The 26,997-nt window shown below is 49.2% G+C and overlaps 9 protein-coding genes across 9 annotated transcripts; 4 read left to right on the forward strand and 5 right to left on the reverse strand.

Annotated features, from left to right (window-relative positions):
* Window positions 1-667: 667 nt before the first annotated feature.
* ATNIH1004_002022 (uncharacterized protein) lies at window positions 668-2,644 on the reverse strand (the record flags this gene model as incomplete). The annotated part of the gene is made up of 4 exons (XM_033566717.1): window positions 668-875; window positions 1,364-1,825; window positions 1,975-2,262; window positions 2,346-2,644. The coding sequence occupies 4 exons, from the start codon at window positions 2,642-2,644 to the stop codon at window positions 668-670; spliced, it is 1,257 nt and encodes a 418-aa protein (XP_033420644.1).
* Window positions 2,645-5,701: 3,057 nt separating this feature from the next.
* On the forward strand, window positions 5,702-7,605 carry ATNIH1004_002023 (uncharacterized protein; the record flags this gene model as incomplete). The annotated part of the gene is made up of 8 exons (XM_033566718.1): window positions 5,702-6,093; window positions 6,140-6,223; window positions 6,270-6,346; window positions 6,394-6,426; window positions 6,472-6,611; window positions 6,659-6,988; window positions 7,052-7,162; window positions 7,216-7,605. The coding sequence occupies 8 exons, from the start codon at window positions 5,702-5,704 to the stop codon at window positions 7,603-7,605; spliced, it is 1,557 nt and encodes a 518-aa protein (XP_033420645.1).
* A 1,334-nt stretch (window positions 7,606-8,939) lies between these two features.
* Window positions 8,940-9,653, forward strand: ATNIH1004_002024 (uncharacterized protein; the record flags this gene model as incomplete). Its single annotated transcript, XM_033566719.1, has 1 exon — window positions 8,940-9,653. The coding sequence occupies one exon, from the start codon at window positions 8,940-8,942 to the stop codon at window positions 9,651-9,653; it is 714 nt and encodes a 237-aa protein (XP_033420646.1).
* Window positions 9,654-9,833: 180 nt separating this feature from the next.
* ATNIH1004_002025 (ketopantoate reductase family protein) lies at window positions 9,834-10,917 on the reverse strand (the record flags this gene model as incomplete). Its single annotated transcript, XM_033566720.1, has 2 exons — window positions 9,834-9,986; window positions 10,030-10,917. 2 exons carry the CDS (start codon window positions 10,915-10,917, stop codon window positions 9,834-9,836), a joined length of 1,041 nt encoding a protein of 346 aa, XP_033420647.1.
* Window positions 10,918-11,236: 319 nt separating this feature from the next.
* ATNIH1004_002026 (uncharacterized protein) lies at window positions 11,237-14,208 on the forward strand (the record flags this gene model as incomplete). The annotated part of the gene is made up of 4 exons (XM_033566721.1): window positions 11,237-12,317; window positions 12,451-12,811; window positions 12,868-13,667; window positions 13,724-14,208. The coding sequence occupies 4 exons, from the start codon at window positions 11,237-11,239 to the stop codon at window positions 14,206-14,208; spliced, it is 2,727 nt and encodes a 908-aa protein (XP_033420648.1).
* Window positions 14,209-14,448: 240 nt separating this feature from the next.
* Window positions 14,449-15,338, reverse strand: ATNIH1004_002027 (RTA1 domain-containing protein; the record flags this gene model as incomplete). Its single annotated transcript, XM_033566722.1, has 2 exons — window positions 14,449-15,172; window positions 15,229-15,338. The coding sequence occupies 2 exons, from the start codon at window positions 15,336-15,338 to the stop codon at window positions 14,449-14,451; spliced, it is 834 nt and encodes a 277-aa protein (XP_033420649.1).
* A 2,400-nt stretch (window positions 15,339-17,738) lies between these two features.
* ATNIH1004_002028 (Zn(II)2Cys6 transcription factor) lies at window positions 17,739-19,089 on the forward strand (the record flags this gene model as incomplete). Its single annotated transcript, XM_033566723.1, has 4 exons — window positions 17,739-18,207; window positions 18,258-18,571; window positions 18,617-18,750; window positions 18,798-19,089. The coding sequence occupies 4 exons, from the start codon at window positions 17,739-17,741 to the stop codon at window positions 19,087-19,089; spliced, it is 1,209 nt and encodes a 402-aa protein (XP_033420650.1).
* Window positions 19,090-19,763: 674 nt separating this feature from the next.
* ATNIH1004_002029 (uncharacterized protein) lies at window positions 19,764-20,826 on the reverse strand (the record flags this gene model as incomplete). The annotated part of the gene is made up of 3 exons (XM_033566724.1): window positions 19,764-20,042; window positions 20,095-20,530; window positions 20,582-20,826. The coding sequence occupies 3 exons, from the start codon at window positions 20,824-20,826 to the stop codon at window positions 19,764-19,766; spliced, it is 960 nt and encodes a 319-aa protein (XP_033420651.1).
* A 4,757-nt stretch (window positions 20,827-25,583) lies between these two features.
* Window positions 25,584-25,886, reverse strand: ATNIH1004_002030 (uncharacterized protein; the record flags this gene model as incomplete). The annotated part of the gene is made up of 1 exon (XM_033566725.1): window positions 25,584-25,886. The coding sequence occupies one exon, from the start codon at window positions 25,884-25,886 to the stop codon at window positions 25,584-25,586; it is 303 nt and encodes a 100-aa protein (XP_033420652.1).
* Window positions 25,887-26,997: the final 1,111 nt, after the last annotated feature.

Below are 26,997 nucleotides of genomic sequence, written 5' to 3' on the forward strand. Positions count from 1 at the left end.
CTGGGGGCACTTTCCGTGAGAACATGTACGAGGCCCAGGGACACACGAGACTGCCAGAATCGCATCCAGGGGCGCAGTATTTCTGGCGAGAGGGTGAGGAGACGCCAGAATATGCCCGGACAGTATAAACTGTATGCATTTATGGAGATATAAACATTGTAGAATTATGAAGTCAGAAGCAATATGGACTTAGTACTTGGCAAAAGATGAGTACATCTGTATGAGATTTACCCTACCAAAGGCCCTTTTGTCACGAGCCCCAATCATTTCGAAGCCAGTTGAAAATTCATCAAAAGGATGATACCTATATTCACAGTCTAGCCTTACTCGAGTTCACTTCCTCACCATTACAGCCTGTAAAAAAAAGAAAAAGCAAGTTACAAGGGAACCGGGAATCTGACAGAAAACTAATTACTGTATTGATAAATAGTAGTTACTATATCATTTCGCGCAGAGGCAGGACCAGCAGTGTGGCGAAGGAAGATGATGTCTAAGGAGAGTGCTTCTTCTTCATCTGGTTGTTTAAGGCGATACAATGACTAGCCTCTTGTATCTATTATCCATCGCTACTTTATCCTTTCTATAAATAAAATATACAAGGTGTTCAGGATATCTCTGAGTATTAATGATATAGTTCCTATCAATATATCTAATCATCTAGTTATTCTCACACATCCCACCACCCCTCCATATATGACCGCAGATCGATTTCCTCCGGCCGCAGCACATGCGGCGTCAAGTCCGCATTTTGCATCGTCTCTCGCGTCGTCCATCCATTGCCAAAGTACGCAAACCGATTGCCGCTGGGGTTGGTGTAGGTGTACTCCCAGTCCTCCCATCGGGGATCCCGACGCAGATAGTTGAGATGCGCCGCGCTACCGGGGAACAACCCGTGGATGCGTCCCCGGGACGACCTCCGTTGTACCATGACCGGCAGTTCTTCTGGCCCGGCGTGGAGTCATCGTTCCCCGTCCACACGGTCCGGGGTAGAATCGATCGCAGTACTCGATAAAGTCATCAGCGGCCTGTTTGGAGGCGCCAACGACTGGATGCCTTGGCTGCGAATCTTGCGCAATATCTTGGCAATATACGTGATCTGGTTCTCGAGACTATTGGGCACGCTGCCACCGTGGCCGGTGGAATGTGGTCCTCCGATCCATAGCAGATTAGGGAATCCCGGGGTGGCCACCCCAAGATAGTTGTAGGGGAATCCCCAAAGGCCATCGTGTTTCCAGGCTGTCTTGAGGTCGATGCCGTCGGCAATGATGGAAAAGGGCGGCGCATGGTCAACATTGGCCCCGTGGCGCAGATGACCACGTCAACAGGCCGCTCCTGGCCATCGACTGTCACAATTCCTGTGGACGTGAACCGCTGGATAGGCGTCTGGATATAGCTGACGTTAGGCTTGGTCAGCGCCTCGAGATACCCCGGTCCAGGCGTGGGACGACGACAGTTGGGCGGGAAATCGGGGATGATCAAGTCACCCAATTCGGGCTTGTCGATGACGCGTCCCAGCATCAACTGCGTCCACTTCTCGCGCTGTTCGAGGTTTTCCGGTGAGTTTTTGAAAATGGCCCCAAAGCGGGAAAAGTATCCTTGTTCGATAGATTTGCGGTATTGCTGGTATCGCTCGGAGTCCTTAAAGGTTTCGCGTTGCTCAGGAGGAATAATGTTTGGCTCGAGCCGACGCACGCCGGTGGTGCCAAATGAATCGGCGACCCAGGTGCGGTTGCGAGCGTAGTGGTCAACGTGGTGAGCCAGTGGCTGGATAGAGGGCAGCACTTGCAGTCCCGAGGCACCGTTGCCGATCAGCGCGATGCGTCTCCTGTAGTTCCACGTCGTGTTGCCAGTGTGACGAGTGGAAGAGCTTTCCTTGGTATTGGTTTATACCTTCATAGTTGGGCAATTGCCAGTCGTTAAAGTGACCGATAGCATTGATGAGTACATCTAGCTCTTCTTGATATGTCTAGATACGTCAGTTCAAGTCTGATAATGAACAAGAGGTCCGGTACCTTGTTGTTCTTCAAATCCTGTATAGTGACACGCCATTTAGCAAGCTGGGGAATCCACTCCGCCCTCTCAACCTTCTGCTGCAGCCGTAGATGTCGATAGACGTCGTACTTGCGCGCCACGCCCTGCCAGTATTCGCGGATTTCTGCGCCCTGGGCAAATTCCTCTGTCCATTGTGTGTTGGGCGCAAATCCAGATTGGTAGACATGAGCCGGGATATCGCATCGAACACCTGGATATGTGTTCTCGAACCTGTTCTGTCAGCGCGATAGAGAGCGATCTGAGAGATGTCCTACCAGGTGCCTCCCTACGGGTCGTGAGTATGGGTCATTGACCATTCTAAGGAGGGAACATAACGTACTACGTCTGCATTCTTGTCATAGATCTTCAAATCCAGACCCGGTAACTTGGCAGGAAAGAGCACGCCCGCTGTGATGCCTGCTAGCCCAGCGCCGATCACACCAACTTTGATCGGTCGAACCTGGTCAATCGGATGCTCTTCAATCTCAAATGCTGGTTTACTCTCGGGGGACTTCACATTCACAGGGACCGCATCCACAGCTGAAGGACTGTATGCATCTCGGGTTAAGAATGGAAGCGTTGTGGCTGCAACAAGAGGTCCTTTGACGGCCATGGTGATCTTAGCTTCGATGTATGCTACTGAGCTCTGACGATAACTTTGCCATATAAATATCATAGCCTGCAACGACGAAAGGGCGCTCTACTTACCAATGCGGGGATTATAGCGTCTAGCGATCGTCTCTACACGCCATCCATTGCGTATCTGAGGTCTTCGAGCCCGAATCGGCTTGCCCCCTGCACCGCTCCGGATAGCGCATCACATCATAGTGGACCGCAATTGTGTCACGTAGACTTTTGCAATTTGCAGTATTTTATTTTGTGAGTAATTATTCTACGCCTTATCTCGTCTCCAATTGACTCTGTCGATATCTGCGTCTCCATGGAGTATGCGAGATCGGAGTCTCCAATTCATGTTGTCATCCTGTATAGCTAGCATCGATTGGCTATTCCCTTTCCATCTACGTCTATTTTTCACAACTTATGCAAGGGACAGTGATTGTGTTACGCTGATCTATCTATCTGCATCGAATTTTTTCCACATCCCATCAATCATCTCGTGTCGCTTCAGCGCCCAGTCAAATATAGGATACCACTCATTCTTGCGATATGCTTCGTACAAGCGGGCAATATTCTGCGCAAAAGCAGGCAAAATTCCACTCATCCGACACCGGTACGACCTTCTCAATCTTCCCTGTCTCATTACAGTAGATCTCCAGCTTAGTCCCCGACAGTTCTAGGGTCTAAAAGGTACATACTTGGCAGAGGGTCATCGAGGTCTAACCGGAAGAAGGTAGTTCTGGCTCCGGTTTCAGACCTTAGGAAGTTAAACTCTAGACCTCACTAAGCTACGTCCAGTACATCCATACTCCAGCGAGTGTTCCACTACGAAATCTACGCCAGCTGTCTGTTGGGTTTAGAGGCTTGAAACCGGATCGATCGTACGAGATTTCAAACATTCAGGGTTATTCTGGTGTGTCATATCTGGCAGCAACGGACGAATGATGCGTGTATTTCCTGACGTGGCATGCAGCGGAAGCGGGGTTATACTAAGTATTCATAGAATTTCCTCATTCCAGACATATGTCAGCATCGAATTTATCACCTATAGAGTACTTTCAATAATACATGCCTCTACAGTTAGGTTGTACCGTATACTCCACTACAATCCAAGCATTAAAGGCATGAGATAACGATAGACACAAAGACGAGGTTCCAGCCCACCTGCATGATGACATAGCTCGGGACCATTATCCCCACCGAGTTGAATAATATATTAAACGTAGAACCTGCAGCAGAAACAGGACTTTTTCTCCTCCCAAACCTGAATCTAAGACGAATAGAAACGGCGATTTCACTCGAACCCCGCCTTTCTCGCCTTGAATGCACCAGTCTAGCCGGGGTTGTACTGGGAATTCTTTTCCTGAATACATATTCATGCTTACCACGCTGGGTATTGGACGAATAACCGTGCCGTAGCTAAGGACATTACCTAGGGCGGTATTCCTCACTCCCTTTCCACCACTTTGACATTCTAGCATGTCGACGACGTCCACCACCCGTCGAGTGATGGCAACTGCACTATCAAACGAGGTGAATTACCCCAGCACTGTTTCAAACCGTCACGGAAGTCCAGGAAATCGTCTGGGAACCATAACAGTAATGATAACCTCGATATTATGTTCCACACGTAAGCTCATAATCCCACCCTCGATCTCCAGTAGGAAATATTCGACACTGACTCTCCTTATCGAGACCATCCGCAGGAATGTGCTGGAAACGATCCTCCCAATCTCCTCACCAATAACAAGCTGTCTTATATTTCGCAGGGTCGGAGAATACACAGCCCGTAGTCCCACGATTGCTTTTGCACTATGCATAGTGCCAATGAAGCCATTTCTCAGGCGACTGCCACGTTGCGACCCAGTGGCCATTCCACATATATCGACTTCCCGGCAATCCGGCTCGGACGGACTGAAACTATTATCATCCAGGCTAGTTACCTACATTTGGAAAATCCAAGTTTTATTCGGAATGCATAGATTAAAGCTCCCATATGCCAGCTCTCAGCACCATCCACACAGCACGAATCGGATGATCCCAGGTTAAGGTGATGAACAACTCTGTCTTCTACCCATTGGCGCTTTCCCAAGCACGTGCGAAAATTTTATCTCTTTGATTATAGTATTTTAAGCGATGGAGAATGGTCGCGATGGAGAATGGTCAACCCCTCTGTTTTAGCGGTAGAGAATGCGATCTCCCCTTGATGGAGACGTGTCTTGGGCATTTTGGGGAAAGAAAGCGGCGGGGTTGTCGAGCGTCGTGTAATGGCGACCAGATCAAAACTTGCGGTCCACAATGGCCACGGAATGAAAAGAACGGCAAGAAACGCCTACAGATTCTCCAATTGCTGATTTTAGTATCCCATATTCACAAGGGACTCAGCTACTATATAGCGACCCGAATAGTATGATTCGCACACCTCCGAACTTCCCCGTATCTCCCGACGTGGTGATGTCATCCACATGAACAAGCTCTAGCACTGCTGGGTGAAAACTGGTTCCTGATGTAGCCCTGGTAGTTGAAATCCGCAATGCATTGTACGACAGTTTATTAATAAATACATAAGGGTTATCAATATCGGCCGAGGTATCACGGAGAGCACCTTGTTGAAGCACTGCAATCGAAATAGTTCTAGTTACGATGAGGGTATTGTATATATTCACGCCTCTATTACTGTGTCTCCTATGGAGCTATAGTGGTGTGTGTGATATGGTACACATGCACCGCAAGTCAATGTTTCCCCAGTTGTTTTGACCGTGCAGAAAAAAAAGTGGCAACCAGTCCAGTCCTTTGCTATATGGGGTCATGTTTGAGGTGAGTTATCCATTTACTATTCCAACTACTACTGCTACCGGAAAGGAGCGGACGTTTATCTGTATAGGAAATGGATCGCTCAGGTATAACGTTCCAACCCTGTCCGTGATATCGGCTGATACAATTAGGTGACGGAGGAATCCATGGTCAATTGCTGCGAAACAATGGATTTCAGGGTACCAATCCCGGATTAACAGCTTACTCTGCGGTGGGAGATGTGGAAATATCGCAGGATATGCTCAACCCTCTCAGCGATGCAATAACCTCCACTCTCCAGGTTCAAGTAATGCCGTGGGAGACTGGGTTTGCTGGGTTCGTCAACAAGGGATATAACGGCGTACCAGTGATGAACGCGACGTACAGGTGTGAATTTTGGATGAGGGGCGAGTACTCAGATGTGATTACTCTCCAGCTCGTGGGCATATCCAGTGATATTGTGTATGCGGCGCACAATATGACCGTGAATAGCACGTCGAGGTCCTTCACGCGTTATGAAACTACATTTAATTCCACTGCGTCCCCCGATGGCGATAACGAGTTCCGCTTGTTGTTTGACGGGTCAAAAGTACCGGGCATGAAGTTGAACTTTGGGTTGATCCAATTATTCCCACCGACATATCACTCGAGGTAAAGTCGACAATCTTGTCTAGTGCTTGGTTGACCTGTGCAACAGAGCCAATGGCTTGCGGGAGGATCTGACCGCTGTCCTTGAGGACATGAAGCCATCCTTTCTTAGATTCCCAGGGGGAAATAACCTGTATGGATTTCTCTGAATGTCAAAGTGACATGCTTATTTAAATCAGGGAAGGTCTCCAGACTGACACGCGATGGGCGTGGAATCGGACCATTGGACCTGTTGTCGACCGTCCTGGGAGAGAGAGTAAGAGACGGTAATTCTAGGTAGACTCTGCGACTAATGCTCGCCAGGTGACTGGTTCTATCCAAATACTGATGCGCTAGGTGAGTTTCCATATGACTGGATCCCTTGTAGATACTGATCCCCAGGCCTGGATGAATATCTATGGTGGTGTCAGGACATGGGCATGGAACCCGTGCTGGCTGTCTGGGACGGGAAATCGTTCGGCGGCATCTTGACGGGATCGGACCTTCAACCCTATGTGGATGATATTCTGGATGAACTGGAGGTGGGTTATTCATCATTTCAGATGACTATGTCTAACGAAGAACGCAGTATCTACTTGGTCCGCCAAACAGCACGTACGGAGGCATGCGTGCAAGCAATGGTCGAGAGGACCCATGGTCCGTTCGGTACATCGAAATCGGCAACGAGGACGACTTCTCCGGTGGCTGCAATACATATCCGGATCGATTCCAGCAGATCTATAATGCCATTAGTGAAAAGTACCCGCAGCTTACGATCGTCGCGTCGACCATAGACGGACGATGTCTCCCGGAGGCGTTGCCTGGGATTATATATGACTACCATTACTACCGCCGACCGGATGAACTGGCTGCCATGTTCGATGAATGGGACAACCAGCCTCGATCCCAGCCTGTCATGGTGGGTGAGTATGGGTGCCGAAATACGAGTCAGGAAAGGGGAGTGTTCTGGTCTTTCGTCCAGTGCAGCTGCAGCGAGGCCGTCCATATGATCGGACTGGAGAGGAACAGTGACGTGGTCAAGATGGCAGCATATACTCCTCTGCTTCAGCATTTTGGGTTCACCCAGTGGTCGGTACGTTCTTGATAACACCCGATAGTCGTTTGATTCAGGCTGATATCAGCCAGCCGACCCTGTACGGGTTCGATTCGGGCCCAGACTCGATCACGCTGTCGACTTCGTACTACGTGCAGAAGATGTTCTCGACCAACCGTGGCACGACCATTCTACCTGTTAAAACCACTGCTGAGTTTGGGCCACTGTACTGGGTTGCTTCGAGAGCCAATAGCACATACTACGTCAAGTTGGCGAACTATGGCGAGGAAAAGCAAACAGTCCATGTGCAAGTGCCGGACACTCGGTCGGGGAGACTGGAGATGCTCTCAGGGCCCCGGGATGCTAGCAACCGGCCGCACAATATCACTGTCCAGCCTAGTGTGCAGAAGGTGACGAACCAGAGAGGGAGCTACAAGTTTGATATGGCTGCATGGGCTGTGGCGGTTCTCGCTGTGTCATGAGCGACTATATGGATATTGCTTCTTAATGCATATTGCGGTATTATTTTGTCAATAGTAATCAAACTGCATTGCTGCTGCTTCAGTCTGCTAGTTCCTTAGCTCTTACTCTGCGTCAGCACACTCAGCCGTTGACACTGGCAGAAATCGATAACTCCGTGCCAACCGCTGCTGTTGTGCATCGTCGACCGGTCAGATCACTCCAGTCATCATCCATCGAGCCTGATCCCCAGCCAGAAAACGCACTGCCACTCCCAAGTCACATCTATTGCCCTTCGTCTTCAACAGACTGCGATTCCAACGAGCCTCTCTGGCCTCAGTACCCAGCCTTTTGCATACAACACTGGTGTACATACCATGCCGGGACAGACGCAGTTCATCGGATGCCGTCCGTCGCACGATGCGCGGCCATCGCCTTGGTCATATTGACAATAGCTGCCTTGCTCCTCGGATAGAGCATATGTGGTGTAGTTACTACCTGGTAGGCCCGCTACTCTGCCCATACTCACAATACTCCCTCGGTATCCGGCCGATACATCATTGCGACATATCTCCAGCACAACATATTTGACTATTATCGCCATACTCGAGGCATTCAGATGCAGATGGCCCGCCCACAGCTCTATATCCACTGTCTCCGCCGGGCCAGGCGCGCCCACAACACCGACACTGCGTTGCCGTAGTCGGACGCACTCGTCACGTCAGCCTGGACCACGATAGCAGCGCCCTTGCCTTCTTCCTCAATCATCTGGACCGTTCGCTCCGCAAAGGGAGAGTTAGATATCGACACAGACCATGGTACATCATCCTCGGCTAGCAGAACGGCTGCTGCGCGACCGCTGCCGATGCCGTCGCCTGAGGCTCGGGCGCCAGTCCGAAGGTGCGCGACCGACCAGCGACCGCTGAGGTCGGATGACAGGACCAGGGGATTGATCGGTATATTGATTGAGATTTACCTTGGATCTTTATCGATCTAGGATAATAATGGTTCCAGTAAACAGAGCGAACTGGGTTTATTCATATCGTTGAGCCGAGGTTGAGTCCCGCTGTCGCTAGATTTACGAATATTTCCTCTGCACCTCTCCAAATGCGATGCCAATGCGGACGGGGTACGGGGGCTGGATTCTTGTCAAAACGCCTACGGATCGATCTATGATCTTAGCCCATCTGACTTTCTACAATCTCACTTATATTGAATCGGTGACCCAAATAAGCAAAAGTCGGGGACCCAAATAATGAAATATCGGGGACCCAAATAGTCAAAAGGAAGCGACATGAAGCATGGATACAAAACCTCGCGTTACCCCTCTCTTTGACAACTCATTCTTCGATTCACGATGTCTCGACTCTCCGACTATTGTCTTCTTGCCTTCGACGTCTACGGCACACTGGTGAACTGGGAAGGTGGCATTCTAGCCGCCATCCAGCCTATCCTTACCCAACACAATGTCTCCGTCTCCAAGGAGGACATCCTCCAAACATTCCAAGACCTAGAGCATGATCAACAAACCCAAACCCCAGATCTGGTATACTCGGACCTCCTCGCGACCATCTATCCACCTCTCCTACAGAAGCTAGGTCTACCCACTCCCACAGCCGAAGAAAGTAAATCCTTCGGCGAATCAGTAGGAAATTGGCCCGCGTTCCCAGACACAGTGGATGCATTACGACGACTTTCAAAACACTACAAACTGGTGGTTCTATCCAACGTGGACCGCGCGTCGTTCGCAAAGACCAACGCAGGCAGTTTGCAAGACGTGCCGTTCGATCTGGTGCTCACGGCACAGGATATCGGGTCGTATAAGCCGGATCGACGCAATTTCGAGTACATGTTGCGGGCTGTGGAGGAGAAGTTCGGGGTGGAGATCGGACAGGTGCTGCAGACGGCGCAGAGCCAGTTCCATGATCATTATCCTGCGAAGAAGGCGGGGATCAAGTCGGTGTGGATTGTGCGACCGGGGGCGATCATTGGGAGGGTGGAAGAGGAGGTGTACGATTGGAAGTTTGACACGTTGGGGGAGATGGCGGATGCGTTGGAGAGGGAGCTGTAGTATATATGGACAAACTCATCGTGTGACATCGCATTGTTCGGCTACTCTTCTATAAACAGAAGTATCATGCCATAGATATGTATTCTAGAGGGTAATTCTATCCTGAAGCACTCGCAAAAGTAGTTGAATATAACCTAAATGCAGAACTCCGTGCACAAGAGCCAATTATCGGCCAAGACCCTACTTAGAAATAAGTCCCATGCTCTGTTTGGTGCGTAATTGGACCGCACAGCACAAATTATACAGCATGTGTAGCGTTGGCGTGTCAACGCTATGAGCCTGTGCCTCTCGAACCACTTCTCCCAGGATATTCTCATGCTCGATCAAATTGCCCTACAAGGTTAGCATCACCCCTACCAAAGAATCAATAACTCACCTTCCGTATATCCATCAGCATACTGGGTGAAATCCGCTGTTCGACCGGATTACTAGCGATTGTTGTCTCGATAATACCATCCGGCAACTGCTGTCCAAGCGCAGCAGCAACCTGAATGACCTCGCGCATCGCCGGACGGACCAATGTCTCCATACTCCGCTGTTCCAGCTGCAAAGTCCCCGTATCCAGTCCCGTTAAAGCACAGATGGGATTCAAGGTAGCGTTGTAGACAAGCTTTCGCCATCGATCGAGCGCAACGTCCTCGTCAAATCGGCACCTCGTCTTACCACCAGCAGAGTACATCCGGACGAAATTCTTGGCTGCGGACACTGAGTCACCGGTCGGAAGAGAAGGGTTCGAAAACGCCCCGATATTCAGCACGTCCGGCTGCTTGTGCTGGATCACCCCCGGGGCAATCTCATGGGCATCGGTACGACTTACCCCGGAGAGCACAACGTTGTCAGGGAATCGGGCCATAAAGGGACGCTCGATGTTGAGTCCATTCTGGATCAGTACGATGACGGTATGACCGGGAGCCACAGCGGAGGCAATTATATCTGGCAGAGTTGGCGAGGAGTCGGGGACGTTCTTCGTGCAGCAGACGATGTAATCGAATCGGTCAAAAGAATGATGAGGGACTGCATTCAAGACTGCGCGAATTAGCTGGACTGCGTTTCTCTTGTCAAGGACGTGTAATACCCCGGTCGGTCGCCAATTCGACACTTTCCCGTGGTCGCACGAGTCGATCGTGAACCCATTTTCAACCACGGCCTTGTAATTCGATCGCAACACGCAGGATACCTGTGCTTGATGGCCAGTCTCGAGATTCAGGGCGGCAATGGTGCCAATGCCTCCGCTACCGACCAGGAGAACTCGGAATTTGGTCATATTGGTGGACGGAGAGTGAGGGGTAGGACTAACAGTGGGGAGGAACTATTGGGAGCCACTCCACAGCTTCACCTTTGCCTCGGATCGACAATCTTAGCGATCAGGACACACTTAATGCATCGTCACTGGGAATTTCAGGTAATTCCTTCCATATATCCAATCTGATGGAATGGAAGAGACTTTTACTAGGTAAAATGCACCGATTGTCATGACGTAGTCGGCCCGAGACCGTGGACGGACGCCGACTGTCTTCCGATCTTTGCACCTTTCAAATCCTCCGACTTTCTCTCTCCACCATTGTGACACGTACGCGTGAAAAATGCCCGATTCCTCTGCCCAGGCGTCTACGAGTGCACCAAAAGATGCACGACGTTCATTCTCTCTTCCCGCCTGGTTGGATCACTTCAATGCACGCGACCTGAAGGTGTTATTTCGCTGCTGGGCCGCCACATGGGTGGCGTCCCTGCTGATCTTTATTGGACCTTCCCTGCACGCAATCGGCATCAGCGCGTATTTCGCGGGAATAACGCTGTACATCGTGCCTCCAGGAACAATTTTCTTCATCTATCTGCTTGCGTCGGTCTCACTGCTCTTTGGCATGTGTCTTGCCTGGGGATGGGGACTAATCACCATGAAGGCGGCGCTGGCAGCGCGACCGGCTTCCGAGACCCAGGCGCTTCTCCAAGCCTTGCGACAACAAGTCATGACTGAGGCTCAACAGACGGGACAATCTACAGCTTACCTGTCGAAAAAGCTAGTCTACGACGGCTTCATGCTCGACGCTCGTGTCACGGTTGTGTACTACGTCATGATCTGTGTATTCATATATGCCTTGTCGCGACTGCGCGCCGCGAACCCCAAGTTCGCCCTGGCGCAGGTATTTGGCGTTATCGTCTCCGACCTCTTCCTCATGTACGGCCCGATTCTCACCTCATTCAATGGCTTGTTGGCAAGGGTACTCGTCCTGCCGGGCTCCATTGGTATCGGTCTAGGCGTGGCGTGCAACATTATATTCTTCCCCCAGTCAGCCTCACACGCGGTGCTGGTTAAAATGGAGACCCTTGTGCGCATCGGACAGAAGTCGTTGCAGTGTACTCGTGCGCGCCTTTCCAGTGAGCCTGTTGATCTGGCAGATCTCGAGGGCACCAAGTCCAAAATGATTGCGTTGTTCAAGGCGATGACGCCCATGCTGGGCTTCCTTCCGCTCGACGTGTCCTGGGGCCGGTGGAGTCCCGACGATGTCAAGATGTTGCATGAATCCCTGCGACGGGCCATGTTCACAAACGTGTCATTGCTGGACTTTCACATCGTTCATATGAGGACATACCAAAAGCTGGAGAACCTATCATCGCTTGAGACAGATTATAGCATCTCGACGGAGGAGAAACCCCCCGCAGGCCGTTGGTCAGCATCAACTACAGGAGAGCAGCCATCTGATAGACGCGCTAAATACCCCCGAAGCAATGGATATGCGCCGTCAAACGCGAGAAGCACTCCGACAAACGACAGCAGAGGTGTTGCGGGACTGCTCAGAGTCGCTGACGCTTGTTGCCGAGTGCATCCACACCGTCAACTCGCGTTATTGGTTTCGACGGGTTCCACAGAGCCAGATCGACAAACTGGTTACTCGAGGACAGACACTACGCGAAACCCTCCGAACAGCACGGGGCAGATTTATGACGGAGACAACTGAGCGACTGCTCGATAACCATTCCGATCTGTTTGACGAGGAAGGCACGTTGAAATCCGCCGAATCCGTAGGGCCATATGCCCTGCGTGGACTGATGCTGGGTATGGTAGTCGAGGAGCGCGTCCTTGGAGCAGCAGAGAGTTTGGAGAACCTCCTGGACCATATTGTTCGCCTTCTGCAGACTCGCACCAAAGTGCGCGTATGGTTGCCTACGCGCTTAAGGGATGCAATCTCTTGGGTAACCAATACGGATGCGCCAGCCCCGGTGGCAGGTTTATCTGCCACCGAGGGGGAACCGATCCAGACGTAATTGAAAGCCAGAGCAAAGAGGCGTATCGACGCCTGCGCATCAGTCAGGGGTATGGACGGCCAGTGCGACGAAACGCCCTGAGTCGCGGCATTGTTGCTGTGTTTCGCTGGCTGACCAACCCAGGCGGGATGTATGCTCTGCGCATGGTAATCGTGACGATTGCCACGGCCATCCCGTCGGCTCTCCCGCACTCTGCTGGATTCTACTATCGCGAAAAGGGTATCTGGCTCGCCATCACGGCGCAGACCACCATCCTCGTGTACATGGCCGACTTTACCTTGTCTCTGATCGGTCGATGCATTGGCACCGTGCTCGGCGGCGTCCTGGGTATGGTGGCTTGGTATATCGGGTCCGGCCACGGGCCCGGCAATGCATACGGACTGGCTGCTATCACGGCAGCGATGACAGTCGTCTTGATGTGGTGGCGTCTCTATCTTCCGCCGGCATTCATGATGGCGGCCATTATGAGCGGCGTCACATTCATGCTGGTCATCGGATTCAGCTATGACGACACGCATACACCGCAGTACGGACTCCCAGGGCACGGCTACACCGCGTTCTACAAGCGATTGGTGACCGTTCTGCTGGGATTTGTGGCGGCCTTCGTCGTGCAAATCTTTCCCCGCCCTCCATCTGCGACGCGACACACATGCAAGACACTATCGAACACAGTCAACACGCTATCCGACCACTACGCGCTACTCCCTCTCACTGGGGCCGCACCGACGCCAACGGCAGCAGTCCTCTCGGGTCTGTGGCCGAGGAAATCTCGCTCAGCATCGCAGAGACCCTCGATTCTCTCCAAGGCAGTATTAGAATCCTGAAGCTAGAAATGAGCATCGGACCCTTTGATTCGCAAACCGTCGACCAGACCCGCCGTCTTTGTCAGGAGATGAACCAAGGACTGGGTCGACTACTTGATTTATCCAGCACCTTGCCGATAGACTTCCAAACGCGGCTCGCGCGCAACGTGGGAATTCTCGACCACCGTCGAATCGGCGACATCATGGCCGTGCTTAGTGTCATCGCACAGGCGTTGAGACTGGGGAATCCGCTTCCAGAGAGACTGCCCACGCCGTTAGTCAAACGGTGTCATGAGTCGTGGCAGGCGGGACAAAATGAGCAGCGGTTGACAATTGCATTGGTACGAGATGAGAATTATCGACGGTACTGCGTGGCTGTGAGCTCGTACTTGAAGTTTCTGGGGGCGATTGATGATCTGGTGTTGGTTTTGAAGAGAGCGTTGGGTGAGTCTCATATTGTCGGACAGTGGGATGATGCCAGTGTTTGAAGAAATATATATATATATGTAAAGAGTTTATGAGCTGAAGATGTACATGTTAAATACCAATTGTTATAATATATTAAATAGCCATAGCTAATAGATTATTGTTTGCATTGACTTACGGAGGACGGGCATGTAGACCACATTTCAATCGATAGATAATAAACATAAATCAACCAGATATAAAACATATATAAATCTATCAAGATATATTATACGCAGAATGTCCACCACATCATAATACATTTAAAAATGCTCATTATATACCTTTGCATATCCATTCGTCTCCCAGAACGGCGGCTTATCATCCTTCGAATCCAACCATCCGAACGGATCAATCAGCGTCACCAACCACGGTCGATTATCCTTCCACCCCGGACCCTCCAATTCCGTGATCCCGTCCTGCGCTAGATATGTACTCTTATGTTGGGGGAGATATCGTCTGGGATGCCACAGATTCCACATGAGTGTATTAACCAGCATGACAGCCGCCTCAAAAACATAGAAAAACCACTCATAACGCAGAATATAACTGATCTCCTCACCATCCTTCAAGCTCTCAGGCCCAAGCGACGAGAACCCGAAATGTTCCACGATGCGATAAACACAGCGAATCAAGATCAAAAAGGTACTGATATACAGCGTCCAAAGCGGGACTGACACGCGTCTTGTCCAAATTCCATCTCTAACGCAACGGCGTTGGAATATAGCAGCCAGGACGCAGAAAAGCAGTAGAACACCTACCTGGACGATCAACGATGCTTTCATGAGTATTTCCCCTGTCTTTCGACGGGATTCTGGCAGTTTATGATTGGCTAGGTTGGATACGCCCAGGGCGTTCATGACTTCCACAATGGTGGATAGCATACCGAAGGTAGTGAAGACGCGGCCAGGATGCATCGGGGAGTGATAGGGGATATAGTATAGTACGTGTCCGAGGATATGGTAATTGGCTAGTTCGAGGATAGGGCTGTATAGATAGGTAGTAAGTATAAGGTTAAAACATCCATATTTGGGGATACTTACGGAGCCATGTAGATCATGCAAGTGCTAACGATATAGACGGCGAGATTGGCATCGCTGTCCATGTAATTAAACGCGCCGTATTCGCGTGTTGCAAAGCCGATGGTAAACATGATACAGCAGGCGATATGCAACCACATCAACTTGAAGCATTTGTATCGACTAGGATCGTTAGTTCCTTTCCGTAGGATAATGTGCTATAACTTACTGGCATTGCCATAGATGGAAAAGGCCAGAGATGGTAAAAGCCAAAAGTAAAAAAATAATTGGTGCCCATTTGTTCGGAGAGCGTAGATGTAGAGGCTCCCTGGGACTACATTCTCTTGCGCCATATTGAAGTCATGTTGATATGAACTATGTTAGAGGCAGGGATGAACCCAGATATATATAGCAGAGTTGATCAATCTCACACGGCTCAGGAGCCTCTATTCAACTTAACCACTGCATGGACCCAGGTACAGCTACTCTCAGATCAGCCACAAGTATATACTAGGACAAGCTCTGGAACAAGTTGAGGTGAATGCTGTAGGATTACTACCCGATCGGGAAATGCCTATACCAACCACTTGTTAGCCCCAAAAGGGATAAAACGGTGGCTAAGAAACCGAACAGGTATTGACACGCTCTGACATCAGGATTGGCTCATGTTTGCGCCCAAGTTAAGTCTATGATGCCATAATTCCACCATCCATTCTGATAAGAGTCAGCTATGGCTTCCCCACGGGATTCCTATCATGAAGTGATAGCTACACGGAGCGCAGTCAATTACCCAATAAGCCCGTATGCGGTGCTTCAGGACGATCACCTATGGGCTAAATCCCTGACAGGGCTGAGCATGAGTCTTTTGGTCCCAATATTGCGTCGCTTAACAAAAGCCAATCAGCGTCCTACAAATTATTCTGAGAGGTGGACTCGAAATGGAGTGACGCATACCCTCCTATGACCAATCAGCCACATCTGACGTAGTAGATCTGGTCTAGAATATAAGCGTGATGTTTCCATCACAGTTCAGTTCCCTGAACTCATACACTCTAACCAGTCATGGCCCCACATTCGATCGATACCTTTGTATAAGAAATGAGAACTTACTCAGCGCAGCGAATAGCTTAGAGTACAGGCGATCAGACACGTCAGAGTTCAGCCAAGCACCTTCTTATTCGGCATCTAATGAGCCCAACCCAGACGACATTCTACGTGACTACCACGACTCGGCGGCAGAGTCCACGTCAATCGAAGCATATACCATCCGATTTCCACCCTCTGAATGGCTACTTCCAGTGGAAATTTCACCTCGACTTTCATTTAGGCCCGATAGTCGACAATAAGCATTTCGCCGTATCAACCGCCTTTTTCAGCGGTAAACAGACAATGATGCTGCACACGAACCCATCGGATAAGGACCCTGATTTAGCCTCCATCGAAGGCGACGAAAATATCCATGTTTAATCACCATCCCGTATCCTCCGAATACCCCGTTTAAAGAACCAGTGGTCGAGGCGATGCACCACGCTACTCCGTACACACGCACCCGCCTACCTTCTCAGTTGATATCTGGGGACGCGAGAAAGGGGCGACACGGGAACGGTTCGAATGGCTTACCTGTCAAGGGAGCGAAATCAAAGATCTAACGGGACATACTGCGTGCGGGTGGAGACTGGTCTCACTCTCACGGACGGTAGGCGAGCACAGTAGTGAACCTGGCACGGAATATGTCGGCCAGTATGACCAAGGGTTAAAGCTTCAGTTTCTGGGCGGTGCGCTTACAGGGAGTATGGGGCGGGAATGGGGGGGATCATAGCGGTCATGACGGCGCTGCAGCTGTGGTATTATGATATAACGATGCTGCTGCTGCTAGTACTACTGCTGGAGCATCAGCATAGAGGGAATGGGATCCTGGACGTGTTTTACATCCTTTTGTTGTATCTGTTGGCAGCTTATGCGATACCCATGTCTCCTGCAGTATTCGGAACGTGCATTCTCCTCGCTGGTTGGCCGTGAGGAATAAAGTGAATGAAACAGCCATCACCGGTCAGGAGTAACTAATACAGAGTACTATAATTATCGTCATCTTCAGATCGACAACGCAAAGTCTCGCCACCACGTAGCCGCTAGACCCAAATTGGATATATGCAGCGCTCACCCACATGGCGGAATGCAAGAGTTCGTCAGGCCGACAGAGTCCAACACAGACACATGATGCAGTTAATTAGAGAGCTGTCCTACCCGATGGAGGATCGCACCTGTCACATCCGCAATCCTGATCGTCCTCCAACGGGCCAAGAATGTTTCGGCTGGGCTCGTATTCCAGCAGCTAGGGCTGGAGGATCCAACTCTTACCTGATTGGGAAAAAAAGATGACCAAGACTTCTCCTTTTCTCCAATCGACGTGCAGCTCCTGAGATCAGGCTCAATTAGACTATTGGTGGGATCGTGGGTGGGATTCAGCCTCGTGTGAGGTACCTAAATGTTAACCGTTCGCTGCTTGATGGTCGATGTTGAACAGCATCTCGACCATGATATCCACTACTGCTGCCACCGAGCCTGGAGAGAGACGACAATGTTGGGAGTGTCGACGTCGTCGACTCGTGTGCGACTCGTCCCGACCGGCTTGTAATAAGTGTCTTGCAGCCGGCACTGAGTGTCCGGGATATGGTAGTAAGAAACCACTCAAGTGGATCACTCCAGGGACTGTCAAGTCTCGCAATCGGGGTCGACCACCTGGATCCGGAAAAGGCAGTACTTCTGCTGCCAAAACGAAGTCTATGAGCAAGTCTCCGCAGGTGGATAATGCCAGTATCTCTGTTGGCAGCAGTTTAAGTGCAGAGTCTAGCCCGACCACTAATTGTCCCGATGGGGCAATTGACAGACTCATCCAGGAGGCAGAAGCTGCATTACAATCAGAGCAAGACCCTTTGAACCCTGTGACTTTCCTCAAAAGCCTAGGATTGGAAACAAACGACTTTTTCCAGTCTGTACTCTACTGTAGGTACATGTACCTGCCACTACCACAGGTCGTTTCTCATGCATGATAGTCAACGATTGCATTTATCCCGATTTGGCAGTGATGCACGAATTGGTGCCGAATCCATATCTCGCTCCTATACCGATGATGGCGTTTCGTGATACATCCTCGTCTGTACGCCACACCATTTGCTATCTCACTCTCGGACATCGCATCCAGCAGCTAGCATGGCAGCTGGATGAAGCAGCCTTGGTAGAGGAGCGATCTCGACTCTATCATCATCGCGGTGAAGCAATGCGGGCGTTGAGCGAGGACATATCCAATGACCGGTCACAATGTACCGATACCACCATTCTCAGCGTGTTAATGTTTTTATTTGCCGATGTGAGTGAATCCTATTCATGGCTGCATAATACTGAGCTGCAACAGGTGCGGCAGTTTGCAGCGCCGTACTGGCGATACCATCTGACAGGTGCCACGCAGTTGATACTCCTGCGTGGAGGTCTGAAGAAACTCGTGCGCACTTCAGCGATGTTACGACCGTCACTTCTGTACTTCATGATGTAAGGTCTCCACTCTTCTGGTCTTAAACCCAAGCTTATTTGTATAGCATCGGCGTCATGGGAAACACCACCAGTTCCGCATCAGACCAGATCCCAGCGACTTCGAACCTGGATCTAATCGATCTAATGGCAGAAGCCTACGGAGAAGGACTCTTCCCTGTATTATTCTGTCCACCCACACTCCTTCTCGATATCATCCGGATCAACCATCTCCGAATGCAAGGCTCCACCAATCCCACGGATGAGATCCTCCAAACAAGCGCATACACCTTACTCGAGCAGATTCAGTCCTTCTCCCCAGAGCAGTGGACAGTCACATCTGCAGCTCCCCCGCGATGAGTGGCATATCCTCGGCCGGATATACCAATCTGCGATACTCGTCTACTGTATCTCGTCACTGCAGAGCGTATGTCTCCTTCCATCCAGCACCGATCTGAATAACATGAAAGCCGCACATGGGAGTCGACTTCTACTTCAGCTCCGGAAGGCGATGATGTCTCCTGCTATTAAGAAATGTATGACATGGCCGCTAGTCGTGGCTGGTGTGCAGGCTGTCAGTTTGAGTGCCACCGCTCGTACGTTTGTTACGCAACAATTGACGGAGATGAGTCTGGACGTGGGCAGTCCTATTCCACTAACTGCTAGAGATGTACTCAAGAAGTTTTGGGATTCGGGGAATACAGCATGGGATGTATGTTTTGATCAGCCTTATGCGTTTGTATCATAATCTGTCTGTTATGACGTATATCCTGCATTGTTATGCATAATTAGGTAATGCAACACAACTATCCAATCTGCTTTAATGGACACGATATTCAGTTATCTATTAAATCGTGTATGCATGGGATTTTGGTAAAATAGGCCCACATGATAGACAACAGGAATATCCAATATTAGCACATAAGGTATAAACGAAGCTTTATAACTTCCAAATAGGGCAATACTGGTATAGGGGTATATCTCGCCAACACTAGAATTATAAATCATAATATCACTCCACCACATCCGGCACATCACCTCTGATAAACCTCGGTTTGCTCCTGGGTAAACCGCGAAGAGATATCATAATCAGCAAAAAACTCCGCAGCGTTGCCAACCACTAAAACACCCAGAAAAGTGCACACATAGAAGAAATACCGTAGGAACAGCTGCGCCTCATACGACTGCTCCAAATGCCTTTCAAGAGCATAGGAACTCCAGGAGCCAAATGCCATTTGGACGTAGCCCGCAAGTTGGAGCAACGTCAAAGCCAGGGAGGAGACCACGAGACAGGGAATACCCACGAACAGAGTCTACAAGGTTAGTATAAAGAACAACCAAGCTGTATATAATATAAGAACTTACCCCCCTGCGATAGCCCAAATTTCGAACAAGAGCAGAAAGCATCGTCACAGCCGCAATAAGCATACAGACAACACCAAATACGTAATACGCCACCCATAGATTCCGCGAATCTTCGTCAAGATTATAGGAACTAGACATACGTCTGCGTCTATGCCCATATATATCATCAATAACCTTTGTGCTGATGCTGAGGGCAACCACGAGGAGGGCTGCCAGGACACTCAAAGATGCAGAATGCACGATCAAAATCACCTTATTCATCGTTCTATTTCCGTGATGCAGACGCTGGGAAATAGGAAACATGATTGCCAGGAACAAGAGGAAGTCCGCTAGTGCTTGGAGCCACTCGGTTGCGATATTCGCGCGACTGAATTCACCGTTCCTGAAGACCTTGCATTCGGAGAGGCTGAGGAAGATGATATTAAGGGCAGTCACACTAGCAGAGTCAATATCGTGGTGAAAAACCGGAGGAAAAGAGAGGACGTACAGGACTGCGAAAGTAATCGAGACGTAAAGCGAGATCCATAGAATTGGCGCTCGCACTGTTCGCTGCTTGCGTTTGCGCACTACAGTGGAATAGTAGAATACCCCGACGAAGACCAGAAAGAATAACGCGTGAAAAGCAATATAGACGCGAGATATGGTCGTTTCAAAGGCAGATGTAGAGCAATGGCTGGCAGACGAGCTAGAAAAGCCTCCAAATGAGCCACCGCCACCGCGTCGAGGAGCCATTCGGATGGAGTAGTCTGCGATTCACTCAGATGTACAGAGGAGCAGGGGATTTGGCAGAAACGGCAGGAACAGATCCAGGTTGGGAGTTGGCCCCATTATGTACCACTGCGCTGGCATAGACTTGGGGTACCGCATCCCATGTGACGACAAAGTATCACGGACAGCAGGGTCTGGTTGGTCGCATAGAGGATTGGCTCAGGCTCAGAGGCTGAGGCTCTGAGGCTGGAATACGAGATTGTTTTTACATTAGCTTAGGCTAGGGCAAGGCTGGCCCCTAATATAGATGATCTACCCGAGAAAGGGACGATTATTTCCATTTCGGTGGCACTACGGCCAGTATGTTCCTTTTGTGGCTTGTTATATGGTGGTGGCTCGGATAGCATGCGATACAGACAAACGACGTTCATTTGTAGACAATTTGGCCGATAGCGCTTGGCTGAGCTCGAGCACAAGGGTTCAATTTCGTATTGACAATTGATTTAGAAGCAATAGGTGAGTATATACGGTGCTCCAGTGATAGAGAAATATCTGGGATTCGGGATCTGATTACTCCTAGCGCCTTGGCGAGCGCTCAGCGTCACCCCCTGAATGGCCTCCATAGATAGTAATTAGCGAGATAGAGCACGTCGGTGAGCGCGTTGGCCGCGCAGTCAATACAATTAGTGTTATGAATATAAGATTATGAATATAAGATCGGCCCCGAGTGATTATCCGGAGGATGAGCGAAGTCCTCGCTTATATGTCTTCCCATAGACGAATTCCTGTATGTTAAATACCCTCATACAATTCAGTGGCTTAGTTCTCTCGGTTTAATGTCAATTCCCCTGACCTACAGTTGGTTCGCAACAATAAACCCTCAACGTCGGCCAGTGATGTCGGGCGAGTTTCGTGCCCCGATTGCCACTTCAAGTAACTAACACTACTGCTAGTCCCATTCTGTTTTGTGTCATAGTCTAGCCCATTATACTTCCAAAAGACCCAGGTTGGGCCCAAGGTCACCTCCCGGTGGCTTATATATGTCTAAATCGATTGCAACTACGAAATGCACAAATATGCAAGCTTTAAAGACCACCCTGGCTGCCATAAATGTATACTGTTTGACCACTGGCCTACCGACTATCTGGCTAGTCCGATGCATTGATTCTACTCCATATAGCTGCAAGCTTACTCCAGTGTAAGAAAACGAAAACCAATGTGGTTTTCCTAGGATTTACAAGTAGCTGATAACCCGATTTCTGCAATGACTTTCGTGCAGCGTTGCATTAGGGTCTACAGTGGGCACTAGACTATGTGGGTTCCTGTCGTATCTGGAGAGTCGTCTTTCTACCCCCCATTTCATTTCTGGGAGGTAACAGAGTTGCATGGTCTGTACATAAGAGAGAAGGTGAAGAAGAGCATGTGCAACTAACTAAAGTGACGAAATTCTGCTGATATATCAACGGCTAGTTGAGAACTCACCCCATGGCACTAGCTCCTATTTTAGAACCAAGCGACGTTTTAGCTTTTTTTTTGGCCGAAGATCAAGTCTATGCACGACCAGTAACATGCTACGAACTCGAATTTGTGGCTATTCCAGCTGGGAGCTGGTTGAAGTCCACGACTACCAATTTGGACTCAGTGAGTAAGTTAATTTTTTACAGTTATATGTCACCGTATTATCGCATTCTAGAGGACATCTGCATTCTCAAGATAGCCTACATTTTGACGACGACGACAGCAAGTATCTCCGCCAGCTCATTCATAGTCTGCACACATGGCACAACCACGGACTCCCGCTCGCCCACAGTGCCCACCGCGATTGGTTTTGGGACATCCAGCCCATCCAAACTAATGTCCGAATCATCAGGCTCGATCGGAAACAACGGATAAATCTTCCTGGCACACAGACTGTAGTTATGAGGCATCACCACCACGATTCTTTGTGATACAAGTCCTCCATCCAGACCAGCATAGCGGGGGGGAGTGTTTCCGCAGTAAAGGTGGATAGGCTGCTGTGGATGCTTTCACTAGGATCGACGGCCAGGCTGGCAAGGCTTGAGCATCAAGTCGCTGTGCCAAAACAGTTTAGAAAAAGCGGGATGCCAGACTCTATTGTGGGGTGCCTTCTTGCACGAGAGCCGGGGTCGTTATCTCCTGCCCTACGGTTCAGAGAGGACATCTTCGCACCGCTGACCAAGGAGGCCGGGCTTGCAGTTAAGGGGCTCAAAGTTGTTTTACTCGGGCAGCTTGAGAAAATAGAAGTATTTCAGCTTACGCCTGAGTTGCTGCCCAGAGGGTCCATTGCCATCATGGATAATCAGAGATGGCTCCATCGGAGAAACGAGTGCAGGCCATTTTGGAATGTTTACATAGCCCCCGGGTTAGTTTCCTCGTAATCTCAGAGGTTCACAGCAATCCAAGCAATTTAAACAATTCTGGCGATTGAAGTATTCGGGTATTTAAGTAGGGGAATAGAGGGTAAACACGGTACTAGTAGAGCTGTATATAAATGAGGATGGCAATTTACCAGGAATAGTAAAAGAATTGTAAAATGGCCTTCCGAACCGAAATTAAGAAAGTCCTCTTATAATACTGGTAGTACTTTTAAAAGTGGTATTAAATTTTCTAATCTGCATAGGTACTCCTTACTAAGATACCTCTAGTCATATTTAGGGCAGCCCCGGTTGAGTCCACAGGAAATCGGCCTCAGTCTGGCCTGGGCCAACATTCAAGCCGATGGATTTGAACCCCAGAACACTTTAATCCTTACTAAGACCAACCACTTAGAAAAACGGCAAGGTTGGTTCGCTGGGAGCGTTAACTTGGTTTCAAATCCCTCTTTCTGAACCTCGATAAGAGAGACGTATTTACTATCCTGGACGTCCCTATTTTCAGTTGCTTGCAAAGCCCAGGCTGTGAGCTAAGTCGCCCTATTCCAGCTCACGTAAAGGTCGTTCCTTTCAAGAGCGATATCGGGAGACGTCTTCGGGCGGCCGACCTAGTTGCACTTTAACACTCGATAGACAACCACTTTATCTTTCCCAAATCCTGATCCAGGACCAAAGTGGATATCACATAGCAGCTTTCCATCGGCGGAGAATTCAGACCAACCTTTATTGACGCCATACCCCAAAATCACATGGTTGTTCTCCAGTATCTGCATAGATCCCCGTGAGTCCGATCCAAGTTTGTGAGGACTTAGATACTCTGTCTCAACTTCACTGTCATTGCATCTGTATCCAAGTCAATGATTATACACCGAGATTGATAGGGTGCGTCAAATAATACTGCATTGTTAAACAATGTAACTGTGTTGTTTCGGACTAACCTTGCATGGTGTTGCAGTCTGGTATTGGTGGCCACCCTTCCTAAGAGGTCCCGAAACATATTTCGCTTCCCTCCTAATATCCAAATGAATTCCCTGGTATCACCTAAAATATATGCAACGGCATTTGCATTTCTCGTGGATACAAGGTAGTTGCCGTAAACATCTTTTTAAACACTGTTCATGTAATACGATCCCGTACTACTTTGTTTCTGGCTTTATTTTCAGGTATCCCCACCAGGTTAGTGATATTCCAGTGGCCAGACCCACTCCTTTCATACAGGAGTTTATTGGTCTCTATGTCAAATCCTTGAAAACCACAGTCACGTACCCAACCATACTTTGGTCTATTTAGCGGAGTCAAGTTATACGGGATTCTCTTGCTAGCTGTGACCTATGCAGTTTGGTCCGGGGTAATCTGCAGTTTATAAGAATCCACGTGCCAACATTGGTAGCATGTATAGCGTATGCTTCCTTATAATGGGTATCTAGCTATTGCCTTGTCTGGTGAGCATTAGATATCCCTAGAGGGAATAGGTGATATACCTACCATCAGGAATATGCCAAGAACAGGGCTGGATTCTAGAAACGTCGAAACAGTAAAGTAGGGCCTATCTTAATGTATTATAGGAGCAGGGGTGAGGAATTCATCGGCCAATCCTGCGAGCAGTGTGTGTGAACTACTGTCGCAGCTATTGTTATATTGTTAAACATTAAGTATAGGACCTAGGATGTTAGAGGACTTGTAGCGCTGTCGAGGCCATCGTCCCAACGCTGCATGATTATGACTAATATCTGCAAAAGTGAGACAACATTGCAGCACTATGCAGATCAAGCTGTGCCGCAACATAATTTAGTGGTTTCACAGCCTTATAACAGGCCGCCTTTTACCGGAACACGAATAAATGCAGAACGGGACCATAGCGTGCCTTGATCAAGCTCTTTGCACAGTGTGGCGCTGTTTACAGATACACTTAGAAAAGTAGTCATTGTTTAGTAAAAAAGGGTCACGGGGCAGCGCCAGCACTCTGGTAGTAATATATGTTGTGCTGGTCATTATTCTTGATTGTTCTTGACTGTTTTTGATTTCAAGTTAATGTATAATAAGATCGGATACCTAGTAAAGTTGCATTCGGTAAGAATTCGGGCGGCGGGAGGGGGGTTAGCAACCACCTGCTGCGGATAAACCGCACCTATATGCAGAATCCGCTACCTTTGCAGTTTGGTATGGATTCGGTGCGGTAGTGAATCTGGTTTGGTATTTTTAGCCTTATAACTGCTGGCCACCTTTCATTGGAACACAAATCAATGCAGAGTGGGATTTTAGCATACCTTGGCGCCGTTCACGGAAGATTCGCTACTCATCCGCATTAGGAAGATCTACTTAGTATACTGATACTATTTCAACAAAGGTATTCCTATTTATCTCCGACAGTGTATCCTCGAGGTCGAATCAAATATGGTCGTGGGCATGGTCTGAGCTGAAGATAGCGCGGACGGTCACGCCTTCGACGCGGAAAACGTCTCTGTCCGTGATGACCTTCTGGTTTCGATCTAGATCACACTTATAGATCCACGCGGTGCATTCGGGCCGATGTGCGAAGAGATCTGGCACTCCACCTGTGTGGTCACTGTGCCAGTGGATAAGATACACGTGGGACAGGGTTATGTTCAAGTCGGCCAGGACTTGTCGGATGTGGTTGGTCCAGACGGCTTCACCGTCGCTGGTTATAATGGATGTAAGGGTACAAGGCATTCCCATCTGGCCTGTATCTATCAGTAGTCTTGACTTCCAGGTGCCGACAATGTAGGTGGTTGTGCCTTGCAGGTGCATCAGACCGGCGTTTCCGCCGAGGATTCGGAGTGTGTGTCTGATTCCATATAATATGATCAATAAGATATTCCACTCTACTACGTACTAGACAGTCATACACGGATTGACGCCTACCAAGAAAACAAAATTCTTTTGCGGAAGTAAATCACATTGTCCCAGTGACTCCACAGTATGATGGGCCCTAGAAAGGGATATAAATTAGACACGGGCGGCAATTTATTCTTTGATTTGTCCGGAGTAGTGACCTGTATACGCAATATCCCTGGATATTGTTCAAAGGCTCGTTATATATATAGTACGGCACTGTGCTTACCACACCCGCCTTTAATCCACTAGAAATCCAAATAGGCAGCCCGATGATACTGATATCTCATACCATTTAGATAAACTCTATCGTCTAACATGAATGTTAGGCGTAGGTAGGAATAGGGGTGGAAGTTGCTTGACCCTAACATTCCGGGGCAAACTACTGAGACGGAGATTATAAATAAATCCCCTGTAATCCCTAAACAATAAAATGAAGATCATTATTATGCAGCATAAGTCGACGAGAGCGGTCCAATTCACCACTCTCAACCCTTAAATTCAAACCCGAGACTGGACGGAGCATTTGGAAAGCTCTCCCCAACCGAAACATATCCCGCATCGAATGGTCCCACCCGATTCTTGGCTGTCGTCATCTCGGAACCGGTGGCTAAGTCAATCGTCAACTCATTGTGCATAAGTACTTTACAAGATTTCGGGTACACAGATGATCTAGGAATTCATCGCTACTATAGTATTTCCATAGGATAAATCCAACAGTCTTGAGCAACATCACGGCGCTGGAAGGGTGATGAACGGGGAGATTAACAGAGGGTAATGGTGGGTCCGACGCTTCCTGATTATTTCCCACAGGGGAAATAAAAAAGAATAGACATGTTCTTGTTAGAGGTTGCGGATATATTACCCCCTGCTTTTCTTAGACACTATCATCACTATCATGTTGCCATCAACCTAAGATGACAATCCGTTGTAATGTTGGACTCAGCTT

This window comes from Aspergillus tanneri (assembly GCF_003426965.1).
Source record: "Aspergillus tanneri strain NIH1004 chromosome Unknown AapTan_12_pilon_pilon_pilon, whole genome shotgun sequence".
Taxonomy (NCBI): domain Eukaryota; kingdom Fungi; phylum Ascomycota; class Eurotiomycetes; order Eurotiales; family Aspergillaceae; genus Aspergillus; species Aspergillus tanneri.